Source organism: Garra rufa, chromosome 10 (genome assembly GCF_049309525.1).
Source record: "Garra rufa chromosome 10, GarRuf1.0, whole genome shotgun sequence".
NCBI lineage: Eukaryota > Metazoa > Chordata > Actinopteri > Cypriniformes > Cyprinidae > Garra > Garra rufa.
The window spans coordinates 26,904,937-26,917,533 of NC_133370.1; the positions used below are offsets into that span (position 1 = coordinate 26,904,937).

At 39.2% G+C, this 12,597-nt stretch overlaps 1 protein-coding gene across 1 annotated transcript in view; it reads right to left on the reverse strand.

Annotated features, from left to right (window-relative positions):
* Positions 1–12,597, reverse strand: part of LOC141344533 (fibronectin type III domain-containing protein 3B-like) — a 101,373-nt gene that overhangs the window by 50,828 nt on the left and 37,948 nt on the right. Inside the window, exon 3 of the mRNA XM_073849412.1 lies at positions 9,196–9,271. Coding sequence (XP_073705513.1) covers positions 9,196–9,271 — 76 coding nt within the window. The remainder of the gene's footprint in view (positions 1–9,195; positions 9,272–12,597) is intronic.

Consider the following 12,597-nt stretch of genomic DNA (forward strand, 5'->3'; position numbering starts at 1 on the left):
AGAAAAACAGACCAAAATTAAACAACTTTAACTAAAAGCATACTTTTGATAAGAAAAACGTAACACAGCAAAATAATAACCCAGGTAATCCAATCTACACACTACTGTACATATGAAATTAATCAGATCTATATAGTTCAAAAGTTTACATACACCTTGCAGAATCTGCAAAAGTTAATTATTTGACCAAAATAAGAGGCATCATACAAAATGCTCGTTATTTTTTATTTAGTACAAACCTGAAAAAGATATTTAATATAACAGATATTTACATATAGTCCACATAAAAAAAAAGTTAAATTTATAAAAATTAGCTGTTCAAAAGTTTATTATTGTGTTGTTACCTCAATTATTCATAGCTGTATCTTTTTTTATTTTTTTATTTAGTGATAGTTGTTCATGAGTCCCTTGTTTGTCCTTAACAGTTAAGCTGCCTGCTGTTCCTCAGAAAAATCCTTCAGGTCCCACAAATTCTTTGTTTTTTAAGCATTTTTGTGTATTTGAACTCTTTACAACAATGACTGTATAGTTTTGAGATCCGTCTTTTCACACTGAGGACAACTGAGGGACTCATATGCAACTATTACATAAGCTTCAAACGCTTACTGACGCTTCAGAAGGTAACACAATGAATTAAGAGCCGGGGGGGTGAAAACTTTTGAATAGAATAAAGATGTGTACTTTTTTCTTATTTTGCCTAAATATTATATACATTTTTTTATTTAGTAATGCCCTTTAGAAGCTACAGAAGATATTGACATGTTTCCCAGAAGACAGAATAAGTTCAATTCACCACAATATTCAAATCCCCCCCCCCCCCCGCTCTAATTTTTCCTTCTGATGCATCAGTGACCGTTTGAAGCTTATGTAATAGTCGCATATGCGAAAAATGCATAAAATTTAACCCAATCTGAATTATGACGAAAGTTTCGGAGGCAGTGTGTAAACGTGAGGTCGTATTTATTTTTTAATTTGCAACAATTTCGGACGAGACTTCCGGACTTATACACCAAATTTAGATGTTTTCATCCAAATACTAAAACTATATGTCTAAAAAAAAAAACTAACACTGTGTTAAACTGACTCTGTTCTTTCCAGACTCTCAAAAGAGATCTTGACCTTCCTGAAGGATCTAAAAGTGCAGGTCACAAGCACAAGAAGGCACTTCCAGGTTCTTTCTTCCTTGTATTCTGATCCTCATCACACCAAACTACCCTGGTGCCACACAAAAGTCACACAGCTTAGAAACTCACTGAAGCTCACATTCTTTCCTGATGAAATCTAGTTTCCATGTAGGGTTTGGTTTTGGACTCTCATGCTTGAATATTTGGTTATGATACTGGAATGATCTGCGAGGAACATTTTTAAGTTACATTGTGCTGAAAATGCAAAGATCTAAAGAGGCTCTGGTATGCAGACCTGATGTGTTCACACTCTTTCCCTTCTTCTCGCTCACTCGCTCAGCTCAGAGAGAGGGTGTGGCTGAGGAATGGGCAGCAAAGCTTTAATCTTCTGCCAAAGCCTGTAAGGCACATGTGGAATAAGCCGGGCAAATCGTCTCGGGCCGTGCCTCTCTGGCCACGGTCACCGGGCCCTGTCCAAATGAACCCTCTCACCCCTCACTGCTCTCTTCGCTTGAGCTTGGGCCAGTAGACAGGAGGAATTCCCTCAATTCGCCTACCCTTTGTCTTTCTCAGGGAATCTGCTCTTCTCCTTGAGCCACCACCAAGTCCCACAAAACTTTTTTTTTTAGTTAGAAACTGACATTGGGCTCTTCTTTTGGGTTCCTTCAGAAAGTTCTACTTCATTAGCACATGCTATTGCATATCACCTGGGTGTCTTCTCCAGCTGACCTATTATCTAACTCCAGACCTGTCTCTCAGGCGACGAAGCTCCCAAACATAAATAGAAGACCAGCTGCTTCGTGCACATAGATAAATAAACCCCAAAGGAGGGACGGTAACACACTTTCACCTCTGTGAAACCTCTGCAGGAGACAGGAAAGCTGCCCTTAGGGTTACAGTTCAGGTTCTGTATTTTATCTGCCTGTCACTCTCCAATTTGTTTCAGCACAGCACAATTATAAGCATATGGAGTCCTGACTTGGAAGATGATTAATCAGTTATGAAATGACTGTGGAGTAAGCGAGAGAAGCGATTGCTCAGGTGGGATGTGAGTCTTTAGATGTGCTGAGACCAAAATATACATGTAGCAGCGATGTGTAAGTACTTGACAGACACTGTAAACCAACCAAGCACATTGCTGTTACCTCAATACTTGAGTCCATTCCTACTCGGTAGAGGCTGTGGCATGAAATGTCTGCCTTTCTGTCTCGGTGCTTTGTGGGAGTATGGTAAGCTGAGAAAGTCACTCACTTCATGCCACAATAGCCATTCATGGGGATTTTCTAAAGATAGCTAATGACCTTCAGTCAATGTAGATACAGTCCGATGGCAAGGACAAGAACACTTTTGTCCTCTTTGGGTCGGAGAACGCAACACGTCTTCCTTGTTCATTTTTGTTTTTCTTTTTCCGGCCAATATTGACTCCCGTGGGGTCCTGGCAAATTCATTCAGCATGTTTAATTTCGATATGCTTTCTGAGGCATAAATGGAATCTTTTTCAGTGTGTGTTGTGCAGAAAATCAGATTCAGCACTTGCTGACTGCACTGCTTTTGCCGTGCATCATTGCTAAATTACGGCGTGCAGATGAGAATAATATGCTCTCAGCAAAAGCTGTAATTACAGCAGAGAAGCCGTTCTCCATGGCTCCTCAGAGCAGAAACAATAAAACACACTTAATTACACAAACATACTCACAGTACAGACAGATACTAGGGCTTTTTTGTGTAATTTCATCAAGCTGAAGTGAAGAGGACTTAGAGGCTTATTCAACTGTGAAATCTTAATTCAATTGCATATCACACTGCCAAGAAAACACTGCAAAATCAATGTATGCTAGTGATTTTATGTTCAAATTTATTGAGATGCATTGCATCCACAATTTATTTCGACTGTCATTATAAATGTCTACAGTTGTCCTAGGTACAAAAATATGGCAATCATAATATACTCTCAACAATTAATTCAGGGGGCACTAGTGAGCAGGTTATGGACTTGGTAAACTTAAACTACATATAAAAATGTCACATAGAAATCTACCATGTTTACTTTTTTTACACGTTTTATTAGCAAATTCATTAGTGAATGCAGTTTCACAACAAAACAATATTTGTCTTTGTAAAACAGCAAAACATGATAACTTTCTACATCAATGAAACAACTTTCCTTTTCTGACGATGACACCTAGGCCATACATACATATAGCTAACTGAGCATTGGTTTATAGGTTTCACAGTTTGAAATCGTATCACTCCGCTTGCGGTACTTCTTAAAGCAAGTGTCATGGCGGATGCCCAAACCCAGTATCATTTTATAAATACAAGTTTTTGTGTCCTGGAATGCAGTTTCAAAAGGTTTTTAGGCGAGAATATACTTGTTTATATATGTTCAAATATGCAGTTTATTAATAAAGATAACGTCTACTTGAAAATTTGTGGATTTATAAGCTCCAGATCGACATCGGCCGTTCTGCGCTTAAGAATCTGCCAGAAAGCGCCTCACCTCGTCCAGATCTTCTGGAATTTACCACTGGGTCTGATGTCTCTGTAGTGGTTAAACATGAGATATAATTTGTTTTGGGCAAATATAATAGGCAGTCTTTGGTCGCATTAATCTATTATTTGTTCTAGAGCAAATAGTTTTGGCAAAATCCCATCATGTTAATGTAAATTCAATGCTGTATATCACAGCGCTGCCTGTGTATTTTTGACTGAATTGCCTAGCAACTTTTATGATGACTGTTGTTGTGGTTTATTAAATATTATTATTAAATAAATAATATTGTATATAAATAATACTGTATTTTATATAAATAATAGTAGTATTTAATAACAGTGTTTACTATTGAGAAACGGTGTGTGTGTTCGTGATGGTGATTTTAGTTAAATTCTTCCACCTTTGGATGGCTATAAGAGACTGTTTTTACGAGACTTTTATATTGAAAAATTAACGCACTCATAAGCGGAAGTTATTTTTAATTTTAGCATCAGCTTAATGCAGCTTACAAATGCACTGAGCAGCGCTGTCTTTAGAAATCATCCTTAACAAATGAAAGGATATTAACGTTATGACAAAGATGATGCTTTCCTCAGTGGACATTCAAACTAATCGTGAATATAGGATTAATCTGAAGAATAAATGCTGTATCAGATGCAGGTGATCACGATCGCTCAGTCCATCTCTGTCATAATACTCTACATAGTATAGTGTACTTTTAATGCAGTAATACAAGCTTTCAATGAAGCAACTCAAGGTTTGTTCATTACTAGTTCTAAAGTGAAGTTTTAGAATTAGTAACGGAGGCTTGGGCTCAGTTGTTAAACTGTCAACTTTAGACTTTAATCTGTGACGGAAGGAAGTATTTCTGCACAAAAGAAGCCTTTAAAGACACTCCATTTTTTTATACACTCATGCTGTCAAACATTTTCAAATTTATCCACTTTCAAAAAGCTTTTTCCTTGAAAAAAAAAACAAAAAAAAAAACACCATCTCAGTGTGGACAGAAGGTCAAAATGTATTAGTGTGGACAAGGCCTTAGTAAATAACTTTCATCCTAGTATGTAACCCCTACTTTTTACCAATTTGATCAAATCAAGCACCAACCTACATTTTTCCCCACTAAATATCCTGTACAACTAGGAAATGTTAAAGTAGTAAAAATGGGTTGTGAATGGCATTTTGTGTTTTCATGACTTGACAGAAAAAAATGCTATCAAATACCAAAACAGTTAGTGCTTTATCAGCAGATACTGAAAAGAGAAGGAAAACAAATGAAAATGGTTAATGTCTGTCCAAAAGCATTAGAGATGAAAGTGGTTGGCTGATCAGGCCAGGACCTTGAGTAAATGGCAAACAGGAAGTGCTCACAGATGGTAGGACTGCCCCTTCAAATGGAACCAGTGTCCCTAGTTAACCTCAAAACTTGTTTTACCTGCCTGTCATAAACACCACATCTCTCAGCTAGCCTAGTCAAAACACAACTGTGCTCTTCCTCAGCAGGGAAATGCTGGAGATAACGCCTTCACACACTACCCTGACCTTGCAACAAAACAAAAAAAACGGGGCGCACGCACAAAAACACAAAACAGACAACGAGTAACCCAGAACAGGCTGAACTCAAACAGCAGGACCACCCTCCGTTTGCAAAAGTGTGGGAAAGCAGCACGTAGTAGCCTTACTGCCGAGAACACACTGTGGCGGAGGGCTGTTAAGCAGTCCCCTAGAAAAAGAAAAAGGTCACCCTGTTTAAACAAGACAAAGATTACAGTTCAACCTCTTCCACTCTAATTAGCAGCGATAGGAGCGGGCTGGAACGCCAGTAAACATAGGGCACAGAGCGCTGTAATGACCTGCCACTCAGCCAAAAAGCTTAAAGACACTAGCGTTTGCAATGCCGACAATTGCTCCTGGCAGGCGAAGGGTTAAGATTTGAGTTGGGTCAAAAAGTTGAGGCTCAAGATGCTAAAAATAATTGCACAACATTCATCTAAGTGTGTCAAAAATAGAGGTGAGTGGGATCTCCACGTGGGAAGACAGGAAAAAGTGCTGTTTTTGCAATGAAAGATGATGGTGAGGGAGGATGGAAAGCGACCAATAACAGCAAAGAATCCTTAATTATAAAATTCTTAACCAACAGCCTCCTCTTTTCACTTTTCCACTAGCCTTCTTTACTGATTCCAGAGATCTACTGTCAAAAATTAAGTAACTGAGACAAACTTTTATATTTAAAGGGACAGTTCACCCAAATCATTCTGTGTAACACAAATGTCTTTACAATAAAGTCAGTGGGGTCTAGCGTTGCTGTTTTTTTTTTTTTCTTGAACCACTTCGACTTTGGACCAAAATAGTTTTGAAATGTTCTCAAAATCTTTTTTTTTATGCTTTGCAGAAGGAATCCATATAGGTTTGGAGCAACATGAGGTGAGTAAATGATGACAGAACGATCATTTTTGGGTGAACTGGCCCTTTAAATTAAACCTTTCGACTCCAAATGCGATTTTGGCCCAAGCATATTTAAAAAGTTTTCTCTTTGCGTTCTGTGTTGCCAGCGGTCCACAGGCTAAACAGCAGTTACTTTATATAAAATCCTAAATCTAGGCTTCTGCTCTGAGGTTTGCATAATGACAAAGAAGCCTCTCTGTAAAAAGCAGCTACTTCAGAGCCTATGCTTCAGTCAACACTTCTAATTAAACCCAGTGACCTTTTCTGTAAACACGTGCGTTTGAAATGCCCCTCTCCTCCGTGTGCCACACCTTGTTCTCGTTGTTTCGCCGGCGTGCTTTTCCTTGCTTTTTTCAACACCGCGATGCCATAAGCCGAGCCTTTTCACCAAGCGTCGGATGTGCTTGTGTGCTTCTGTCCAACACAATGGCACGACCTGAAAGGCTTGACCTAAGTACTTCCTTGTTGTTTTTAACCTTACACAGGGGGAGGTTAAAGCCAAGTACAGCCATTAATTACAGCATTGATGCTTTTCTTATAGGAGGAACTGGTTTGACAAAAAATGCAGCAACAAGGACACTTGGCATGACTCAATCTAGCTGAGATTACAATGGATGAAAGTTAATGCATTGATGCCACAAGAAAGAGCTATTGGGAATCACAGGTGAGGACCTAAAGCTGACAAACACACAAAGGCACATTGTGGCAGTGAGCAGGACCAGTGCTGCGGCCTGTGGCCTGTTGTTCTATCCTTGTGTCAACACATGTTGCTGCCAAGCCCTACAGAGCCTTGTTTTTGACCCTTATCACAACAGTGTGCCCTTCACACCCATCCAGCCTGCTCTCGCCCTATCTATGCCTCCACAACCTGAAGATCACTTTTGCTCAGGGAAATCAATGTTATGCAACCTTAAAGGGACCATTCACCCAAAAGTGAAATTTCGGTCATTAATTACTCACCCTCATGTCGTTCCAAATCTGTAAGATCTTTGTTCATCTTCAGAACACAAATTAAGATATTTGTGATGAAATACGAGAGCTTTCTGACCCTCCATAGACAGCAATGCAACTACCATGTTCAAGGCCCAGAATAGTAGTAAGGACATCATTAAAATAGTCCATGTGACATCAGTAGTTCAAACCGTAATTTCATGAAGCAACAAGAATATTTTTTGTGTGCAAAGAAAACTAAAAAAGCTTCTTTTTTAAACAAATTCTTCACGAAAGTACCACAATACACAGGCTTTTTTTTTTTTTTTAAATCGGTGTCCTTACTACCTTTCTGGGCCTTAAACGTGGTAGTTGCACTGCTGTCTATGCAGAGACAGAAAGCTCTCGGATTTTATCAAAAATATCCTAATTTGTGTTCTGATTATCAAAGAAGAACAAAAGGTCTTATGCGTTTGAAACGTCATGAGGGTGAGTAATTATATAATAATTATTCACTATCACTTTAAGTAACAGTGTTTTCTTACATAACTGAGTTTGCCTGTCTAAATATCTAAATGTCTAAACTTAATAATTAGTGTCGGCATGTCTAACGCTTTTATAGTGCAGTTGAAAAAAAAAAAGACTTTTACAAGAACATTAGCAAACTTTGCTAAAATTCTCTTAATACTGAAAAAAGTAATATTGATAAAATTATACATGTGTGTATGTCAGTTTGTGAACATAAAATGTAAAAATCATTTTAATATGCTGATTTGCTGCTCAAGAAAAAAAAACTTAATTACTGATGTTATAAACAGTTGTGTTGCTTAATATTTTCCAAGTTCTCAAGGATTCTTTGATTAATACAACATTTAAATGAACAAAATTTAAAACAGAACATTATTACATAATAAATGTTTTACTGTCACTTTTGGAAAATAAAAAATAAAAAAATCTTCCCGACTCCAAACTTTTGAAAGGTAGTGCACATATAATGTTGACTGATGAGGTGTTGATCAGTGGAGGGGAAAGTTACTTTTACAATGTTGCATTACTCCCTAAAAAGTAACAAATGACTTTTTATGGAAAGTAATGTGTTACATTTCATTTGTGTTACTTTCAAGTTACTTTTTAAATCTGGGCAGGGCTTTCTTGGTTGTTTTTAACATTAAAAAAACCTTTCACGCTAAAAATTGAAATGCATCAGCCTCAGACTGAAGGAAAAGTAAAGGGGGTTCAACACTCTTTATGGATATTTGTGTTATTTAACATTTAATTATTGCAGGTTTGCATTATATTCTGAGTTTGCATTTCACTGTTTTAATTCATTTCGAGGAATACCGTTTTTGTGAGCGAGGTGAATTAATGCATGTTCACATTTAGTCTAGAACTACAGTAACATCAGTCAATAAATGGAAAAAACAAAGTAACTGCAGTTACTTATTTGAAAAAGTAACTCAGATATTTTCTAGCAAATTAAAAAGTAATGCACAACTTTCCTAGTTACTTGAAAAAAGTAATCTGATTACATAACTCACGCTACTTGTAATGCGTTTTCCCCAACACTGGTGCGGAAAAAGGTGTATTGAGTCATACTAATATGGCTGTCAGGATACATAATGTAAAAAATATTGTAAAACACTGCACTACATAACACTGGCCAACTGAAATAATGTGACCAGCCAGCATTCCACTCATTCAGGTCTCCTGTATTAACAAGACATTTTACCACAGATTTTCTTGTATTTTTAGAAGGCAACACATAAGAACATTGTGCAACTTCTCAAACTAATGTTCTCCTCGGAGAGCTGTCTTTATCTGCGCAGCTGTTCAGAGAACTCAACCGCAGCCTGTGCAAACAATCCATCTTGTCCATCGTTAATTAGCTACAAAGACACTGAATGTTAAAGGAGAGGGGTAATGAGACAAAGAGGCTTTGTAATCTGCCATTGTACACTCTGCCTTTTATATCCTCAGAAGCATGCCAGTCGTGGCCCCGCGCCCGGCCTCTCATCGGTTTACACCAGCTCCAAATCAAATAACACACCAGCCATGGTTCCGATTAACTAGAAAAACACCACGCAAACAGGAACAGAGGGAGCACCAGTCCCATCCCACACTTCGCAAATCGTACACGTGAACTCAGAACAATTCCTGAAACGACGGGGGAACCTGTTGCAAGAGACAGGAAGCACAACATACCTTGGATGCATTGCAGGGATCCATCCTCCGCTCTGATAGTGAAGGTCTCTCCAGGGTTGACTTGCACAAGGATCACCTGCGAAAACACTGGGAATCAGACATGCGAAACTTCTGACGCAAAGCCAAACACAGGGGGAAAAAAGTTGCAAATCCTTAAAATGCATTAATCCAGAACTTTAAAATGAGCCGTGGAACATTTAGCGAACTACAGTCACCACAACTGCCAAGAAAGCACATATGATGCAAGCAGATGTTGTGAAACCAGATGTGAAACCCCCTCGAAACGGTCCACTCGCCGTGCCATCTTCTGCTCCAGGCTGCTTACCATCATGTTTTCAGCGCACAGGTTGTTGAGAGTGCAAACGTGCCTGTAGATGTGAAAAAGTTGGCCCGCCATGTCGCACGAGCCCTGTGTTTCCTCACAGCCCTGATGGTCGTGTGTCAGGCGGACCTCCCATCTCACCGCTCCAGCCCTGGAGATCTGGGCACCTACTTCCTGCTTCCACACACACATACACACACACACACTGTCTGCTGCTGCTGCAGTTGCTATGGGAACGGCGGCATGCACTGAAGATTCAAGCCGGCTTTCCAGAGGAAAACCTTGTGTTCTCCCCTCCCTCCTCTTCCCGGCACACACCTAATGCAGATAAAGGACTCACCCAACACACAACGTTGGCAGAATGCAAATGCGAACTTCCATGACCTTACGCATCGTACTTTTGCATATTAGGCTGACATTGGATAGTGTGGCCAATCGAATTTACAATTGGGGATTGACAACTTTGTCATGACGGGAAGAGTTATGCGGTCTGTTTTTCCTTTTCAGTGATGCAGAGAAACGTGGATGTGGACTTGGCTGAATCCAAAGCACTTAACCTTCACTATCTGCTTCAGACGCCCTTTTCCTTATCTCTCAAGGGTCTGATTCTTTTTCCGCTCTGGCCGGAGGAAACACGGCCGGGGCGCTCTATCTGCAGCACCTGGAGAAGAGATCAGAACAGACTGATCCGCTCTGATAGCGCAGATCTACAGAGAGATGTGCAAGGGAAATGTGAAGCATGCCTGAGGGCTTGCAGCACTCCTTGAATGTCTAATGTAAGATGATTACAATGTTCCTCATTGACCAAAACACTGACCTGGTTCTGAAATGATGTGTCTGGTTTTGTTTTCCATCAGGAGTTAGAGAGAAAAAGCCTATGTCAGTTGAATTAAAAGTAACAGCTGACCTGCAGGCACAACGCTAGTCAACTTTTCAGTTTCAACTTTTAAAGAACTTATTAACTTGTGAACTCTTTCTTCAGCACAGCATGGAGCGATAGAAAAATGGTCTTGAACTTCAAATGAACTTTGTTATTCTCTAAAATATGTAGAGTGTATTTTGTGCACCAGCAACACCAAATGGAATACGGAGTATAAGACCATCGTAGAAGGTTTCCTGAACACTGCTGAGCAACTGCATTGATCAGTAAGTCCCAGCCAAGAGTCAGCATGGTTATATTACATTAATAAACTGGGTTAAATTAAAAATTTCTTTTTCTTCAGTCAAAAAGAAATTAAGTGAAGTTTTGAGGAAAACATTCCAGGATTTCTTTAATGGGAATTAATGGGTTGAAGGTCCAAATTGCATTTTTAATGCAGTTTCAAAGGGCTCTACATGATCCCAGCTGAGGAGTAAGGGTCTTATCTAGGAAAATGATACATCATTTATTCAAAAAATGTTAAATGTATATAGTTTTTAACCACAAATACTTGTCTTGCACTAGCTCTGCATCCACAACTTCACATGGTCACGTTGGAAAGGTCACGTGTTACATAGGCCAAAGTACCGACTCAGTGTTTACAAAGCGAATGTGCAGAGTAAGTCAAACCCATAACTAACCAAAACTACACAGACAAAGAACTAACCACATGTAACCTTTCCAACGTGATTTCGTAATGCGTGAATTCGCGGACACATATCGCAGAGCTAGTGCAAGACAGGCATTTGTGGTTAAAAAGTATATACATTTTTATTCTTTTTAGATAATGGCCGATCGTTTCACTAGATAAGATCCTTATTCTTTGGCTGGGATTGTGTAGAGCCCTTTGAAGCTGCAATTTGAACCTTTGAAGTCTACTACAGTGCCTTGCAAAAGTATTCATTAATAACATTAATTTTTTTTCATATTTTATGTTGCTGCCTTATGCTAAACTGCTTTAAATTACTTTCCACATCAATCTACACTCCAAGCACCATAATGGCAAAGCAAAAACTGGATTTTAACATTGCAAATTTATTAAAAAAATTTTTAAATGTTTCCATGGCATAAGTATTCATACACTTATCTCGGACAGTTGAAATTTAGTTCAGGAGCATTCATATTGCTTGTAGATGTTACTACACTTTGAGTGTAGATAACCTGTGGCAAATTTAATTGAATGGGTATGATTTGGAAAGGCACATGTCTTAATAAAAGGTCTAACAGCTGATAATGCATATCGCAGCAAAAACCGAACCCTGAGGGAAAAAAACTGCCTGTAGACAGGCTTGCACCAAGCCACACATCTGGGGAAGAGTTCAGAAAAAATTCTCCTGCACTGAAGGTTCACAGAAGCATGTAGTCTCCGTTACCTTTAATGGAAGAAGTTTGAAAAAAAAAAAAAAAAAAAAACAGGACTCTTCCTAGAGCTGGCCTTCTGGCTAAAATGAGAAATTGATGGAGAAGGACCTTGTCTAGAGTGGTGACCAAGAACCCTGATGGTCACTCTAGTTAAGCTCAATGACCATATATGCTGATGGGAGAAACGTATAGAAAGACAAACATCACTGCAACATTTCACAGATCTTGGCTTTATGGTGGTGTGGCAAGACTCAATCTTCTCCTCAGTGAAGCCACATGAACCCACACTTAGAATTTGCAAAAAAAAAAGCCCATAAAAGACCCTCTGACTGTGAGAAACAAGATTCTGTGGTCTGATGAACCTCAATTCCAAGCATCATGTTTGAAGTAAACCAGGCACTGATTATCACATGCAGAGTACCCTCCCAAAAGTAAAGTGTGCTGGTAGCAGCCTCATGCTGTGGGGCTGTTTTTCAGTGGTAGGGACTGAGGGACTCGTCAGAGCAGTGCACCAAAATATTGAGATAGCCTTAATGAAAACCCAGTCCAGAGCATTCAGAACCTTAGACTGGGCAGAAGGTTCACCTTCCAACAGGACAATGATCAATCACACAGCAAGAGTGGCTTATAGACAACTCTGTGAATGTCCTTGAGTGGCCCAGCCAGAGCCTGGGCTTGAACCCAATCAAACATTTCGGGAGAAACCTGAAAATGTCTGCCAGACCCCATCCAAGCTGACAGAGCTTGAGTGGTGAATAGGTGAGGCGAAGAATGTCAAATAATTGCCAAATGTTGATGT